Source organism: Vitis riparia, chromosome 11 (genome assembly GCF_004353265.1).
Source record: "Vitis riparia cultivar Riparia Gloire de Montpellier isolate 1030 chromosome 11, EGFV_Vit.rip_1.0, whole genome shotgun sequence".
Taxonomy (NCBI): domain Eukaryota; kingdom Viridiplantae; phylum Streptophyta; class Magnoliopsida; order Vitales; family Vitaceae; genus Vitis; species Vitis riparia.
In genome coordinates this window covers 3,045,721-3,051,414 of record NC_048441.1, presented here as the reverse complement: position 1 = coordinate 3,051,414, position 5,694 = coordinate 3,045,721, and the positions used below count along the sequence as shown (strand labels likewise).

Below are 5,694 nucleotides of genomic sequence, written 5' to 3'. Positions count from 1 at the left end.
TTCCTCCAACCCTCAAACCTACTAACCTTAATATATTCTTTCTCCATTTGGGATTTCAAAACTCTCTTAAGTAGGTCTATTTCTCTCTATGGAATTCCTTCAAGAGTGATTTTAGTTAATAGTACTTTGATTAAAAATGTTTTTAAAAAGAATCACTTAGTATTTAGATATAAACTAAAAAAGTGAAAAACCACTGGCCAAGTGGTATTTAGGAATCTCTCCCAATGATTACCTACATTTTAAAAAGCGATTTTTAATAATTTGTCAAATACCAAATTTTTATAAATAAATAAATAAAATGATTTCAAGCATTAGGAAATGCATTTAACCCTTTTCAAAATCACTTCATATGACTCTCGTTTTTCAAAATACAAAGAATCACTTGCCGTAATTTTAGAATAATCACTTAAGATATAATGCTTCCAAAAATCACTTTTTCGTTATATAATACCAAAAACACTATCAATGTATTTTTTTATTTATATTAAAATAATATATGATATTTTATTTATAAAGCATTTCCAAAATCACTTCAAAGTTGACTTTAATTTTCAAAACATTGAGAAAGAGAAAAAAAAAAGGGATTGGAAGCGATGATCTCCTTGTTTGTACCATAAAATCTTCCAAAAAACAAATATAATATAATACAAAAGGGCATCATTTATTTATGTACATAACAAGGAAAGGCCAAATACTTTAGAAAACTCAAATAATGTGCTTTTTCATTTGTGTTATTATTGAAGCCAACAAAATCATTTTACCAAACCAAAGGTATCCATTAGTTTGGACCAAACTAGCAACTCAAGCATCTTCCAAAGACTAGGAAACAAAGAGAGAGAGAGACAACCCAATAGAGAAATAGAAAAAAAAAAAAAAAAAAAAGGCTTATTCAACTATTTCTTTCTCCTCAACTTCCTCTTCTTAACTAGTCTCCATCTCCTTTGCTTCCAAAAAGTGTAGAAAATGAAAACAAAATAATATAAAGATAAGAGTATTAGGAAGATAGGCTAAAATTGGCGATGCTCACAATCCAAAACACCATATCTTTTTTCTTCCACTCTTGCTTTATTTGTTTCAACTTTTTTCATCTTTGACCATTCGAGTTAGAATTTGGTCTTCTAACAAATCGCCCCTACAAATCACAAACAAAATGTATTTAGATTATGTAAATATATCTAAAACCTATCTTTATTGATTATGTATTAGAAATGAGAATAAAAATAAAATAAAATTATCATAATAAAAATCAAAATTCATTTTTGTGATGATTTAAATTTTTATCATCTAATTCATAAAGTTTGTATTATGAATAAAAAGAGGGCTTAGGTTTGCAAGTAGGCAAATGCACTTTTCCCTAATATTAATCAAGGTCAGTTGATTTGCCCCAAAAGTGTGGGAAGATACCACAATGAGGACCACCTTAATTTTTTATGGAGATATGATGGGGTTCCCAAAGCTAAGTCCCAAAGCTATATGATTTATAGTTAATCAAATAAATAAAATAAAATAAAAAACTAAGGTTAACAAGAAAAAAAAGAAGGCATTATTCTTGAAATTCTAAAAAAATATTTGTCCATTTTTAGTTTATTCAACTAGTTTTTCAAGGTTTTTTTACATGTCATCCTCATTCCATATTCTGTTGCGTTATTTCAAATTATGTTTTTTTTATTATTTTTTGTTTTTTGTTTTTAAAAATAAAAAATATGATATTTTGATAAAATATATTTTAAATTTATTTTTTTAAAAAAAATAATTATATAAATATATAGAATAAGTAAAAATAAAACATTAGATATAAAAATTATTTTAAAAATATTAAAAATAAATTTAAAACATTTTAAGTTCTTAAATAAATTTTTATTTTATAAAATTTAGAAAATAATTTTTAAAAATATTTCTAAAAATGTATTTTTGATTATAAAAATAATTACCAAACAGTCACCGAAAAAAAATTATTATAAGAATTAGATTCTTTTAATGCTTCAAAATTAAATATAAAAATGGAAATTTTCTTTCATTATTTTAGCCCCACATGTGGGACCTACTTCCTTTAATAATATAAAAAAATCAGAGCCTACTAGCCTATCCTCAGACCCATTTGTTTATCATGAGATGAAAGAAAGGGTAAAGTCAAAGCGTACCTTCATTCTGGGCCGTCGATCAGCATTGACTTTTCTCACCTGGTACCTGATCTTCTTAGAGAAGAGGCGTGTACGCCGCTTTTCCTTGTAGCGAAGCACGCTAGCCTCTCTCACGCCGCCGCACTCCGAAAACAGATCTATCTGCGCCAGCCTGGCCTGCCCAAAATAAATTTAATAATATTAAAAATGATTCAGTGCTTCGCATCATCATCTAATCATCAACAAAACAACTAACAAAGGACAATTCCGCCATTTCACGGGACGTTCCGGTGACCTTTAAAGTGCCAACAACGCGAAAATATACCAGTAGAGGGACCCAAATTCAATTCAAAACACACTATGACAAAATTGCCCTCAGCAGGAAATGATAAAATATTTATGGGATAATTAATTATCAGCCGTCCGATCGGCTGACAGAAAGAAAAGGACACACGTCAAAACCCAAGAGAATGAAGGGTCCCACCAAAAAAATTAGGACGCGATTTTTAAAAAATAATCTGTGTTAGGAATATTTTCTTCCATATATTATTTAATAATAATTTGTTAATAATATTTGCGAATCGCACCAACTGACCAACTTTATTAAAAAATTGAAATTCAGAAAGAGCAAATTTAAAAGGCAAAAAGGGACTTTATTGAAATTCTATAGTTCTGTGGAGGCGCGTGATGCACACACGCGCGATGTCTGAAGAACTAAAGAAGGAAAGTTGTGAGAGGGGAATAACAGAAAAGGGGTTTTCCAACTCCCAACAACGTTCAAATTTTCTTGGATTTTGATTTCCTGGCGGGAGGTGAGAAACGTACGGCGGTGTCATTTCCCGGGAATTCGGTTTCTCTGGAAAATGGGGAGCCCCGGTCGGACCATGCGCTCAGAACGTCGTCGTAGTTCAGTTTCAGCAGCAGACTGGAATTGGATTTGGGAATGGAATTCCCTTTTGGAGATTCCCAGCTCCTCAGCTCCTGCGCTTTCTCAACCTTCTTCTTCTTTTTCTCGGCCGAGACTTTATTGAATTTCGGCGATATTTCGAGGATATCGACGGTGGGAAACCTCCACCAATCTCCCTCATCAACATGTCTCAATGCCCTCACCCCCCTCCTCATTCCGAATCCGAATTCGAATTTCCCTCCAAAGCCCAGACCCATGGGAATTCCGTTTCCATAGTAGGAATTGAAACAAACAGGATTGGTGGCCTCATCGCTCATTTCATTGTCCACGCTCAGATTTCCCATAATACTATCAATTCCACCTTCAATCTCCTCGTCAAGAATCGACTCTGCGTCGAAGTCCTCTTCAAACCCATCACACAATTCCGGCGATTTTCCTGGGAATTCGCTTTCCACCGAGCTCTGGCATGGCTTTTCGCAGCAATTCACTACCTTCGGGAGCATCTGGAAACTGGGTTTTTCCTGAACCGGCTGGTGGAGGAGGAAGCCGGAGGCGTCGAAAGCTCGGAAAGGGAAGAGCAATTCCGAGGAATCCTCTAGGAAAGAGTCGTGGGATTTGGTGAATTTGCAGGGATTTTTTAGATTTTTGGTGGAAAAGATGTTGGGATAGGCTGTGGAAAGCAGGGCCGCGGCTTCATTGTAAGTCTGGTTGGGCCGTTTTCTAGGTGTTCGCGGTTTTCGGGTGGAAATTGCAATGGGGGAATTGCTGGATTCAGAGATGGTCGATGAAGGTGAGGACGAATGCGAGGTCCGGGGCGAGGTTGAAGATGGGGATTTCACAATTTCGAGCTCGAATCCATAGGTTCTACCAGCTCCGCTCAAGCACGAGGACATTTTTTTATGAGATTGACTGATAAAAGTAGATTCCTACAGTAACAATTCTGGCAAACCAGAAAGTTGTTTTCAAGATCTAAAACAAGGAAACCAGAATTTGAGGAAAACCCATTTCAAAGTGAGCTGTGAGAAATTCAGAAACCCAATCCTAAGTGAAGAAAAGACCAAACCCAGACTAGAAATCCCGTTACTGGGAATCACTTGTACAGAAAAGTACAAAACCCTAAACCCTAAAAAGTACAATCAACAAAAGTTCATGGAATATTAAAAAAACGGGAAAAGCCAAACCAAACTTCATAAACCCTTAAAAAAACCAGAAATTCAACTTGCACGGTTGCACCAAAAGAAAAGGAAAATCCTCGGAGATCCTCAAACAACTCCCTTCTCCCAAAAGGGCCAAAACGAAAACCCTAGAAAAACCCAGATGAAACAGTAGGAAAAGAAAACCCACAGAAAACCCAAGAACCGCACATGAGAAAGGAGACGGGGTTTGAGCCAAAGGAATAAATCTAGAAATATCTAACCCTCAGCCTCAGCTACTCGACCATCCAATAAGGAGAAACAAAAACTGAGAGTTGAAACAGTGAATGCAGTGGCGAGGAGAGACAGTGAGACGAAAGGCGTTGATTGTGGGGAAAGTGGGTCACGGGAGTGATGAAAGAAGAGGGAAAACAACGGTTGAGAAGAGGAGCGTGGAAGTAGCAGAGCAAATAGGCAGAGAGAGAGGTGAGAAGTGAGGATTGAAGATAGGGAACAGAGGAAAAGACAATGCTGAGTTTTGAGCAGTTTTGCTAGTGGGACCACTGCCCCCCAGCAGTGCAATTATTTTATCTTGGTTATTTACCATACTGGCCCTCCTCCCCTTTTTCTTGTTGCCTTTTGGACCTTTCTGTCTTCTCAAAACCCTTTTTCCTTTTAACCCAATAATACCTTTTCTTGAATTGATTGGATTCAAAGCCAAACCCATAACCCAATTTCATTATGAGCTCGATTGGTAATATTTTTATTTAAAGTGTTTTTAGAAGAATTATATATTAAATATTTTTTTAAAAAATATTATAAATAATTTTTTAACGAAATAATTGATTTTCCATATTTTCAAAAGTATTCCATAAAATTGATCGAACATTTAGGGTCTATTTTGAAGCTATTTTTTAAAATAATTTTCTATGTTCCAGAATCTAAAAAAAAATTAAAAAAACATATTTAGCAATCAAAAAATTATTTTATGTTTTCTTAGAGAATAACTTTTAGTTATTTAGACTATTTTCACTTTTTTTAAAATTGTTTTAAAAAATAATTATATAAATATGTCTAATGATTAAAAATAAATTTCTATATATAAAAATTATTTTTAAAACATATTTAAAATAGTTTTAAAAAAAAACTTAGGTTCTCAACTATATTTTTATTTTAAAAAACAATTCTTAAAAATTATTTTTCAAAACTATTTTAAAAAATAATTACCAAAATTTAATTTTATTTTAAAAAATACTTTTTAAGTTAAAAATATACCCTATAATCACTATCAAACGAATTTTAAATACAATCTCTTGTATCAAGGTCAGATGTGATTATAATAAAAATTAGATTACAAACATGACAATCAAAATAGAGTGAATTTTTCATTTTTATTCATTATTCTAGAGTTCCAAAGAAGTAAAATCAAATCATTTACTTACAGGGGGGAGTAGTGGATAGGGGCAAAATGGCATTTAGGGGATTAGAGAACAGAGGGAGGGGCAAAATGGGAAAAGAGTGGGAAGTTCTAATC

General features: G+C 33.4%; 1 protein-coding gene across 2 annotated transcripts; it reads right to left on the bottom strand.

Moving 5' to 3' along the window:
- Positions 1-695: 695 nt before the first annotated feature.
- LOC117925621 (protein CHLOROPLAST IMPORT APPARATUS 2) lies at positions 696-4,651 on the bottom strand. Of its 2 annotated transcripts, XM_034844687.1 has the most exons (3): positions 2,946-4,651; positions 2,142-2,297; positions 696-1,132 (listed from the first exon to the last, which is right to left on the bottom strand). In XM_034844687.1, the coding sequence occupies exons 1-3, from the start codon at positions 3,918-3,920 to the stop codon at positions 1,085-1,087; spliced, it is 1,179 nt and encodes a 392-aa protein (XP_034700578.1). In that variant the 5' UTR covers positions 3,921-4,651; the 3' UTR covers positions 696-1,084. The 2 variants fall into 2 exon arrangements, with proteins under 2 accessions (XP_034700578.1, XP_034700579.1); XM_034844688.1 differs by lacking the exon at positions 696-1,132 and having other exon boundaries at positions 2,148-2,292.
- Positions 4,652-5,694: the final 1,043 nt, after the last annotated feature.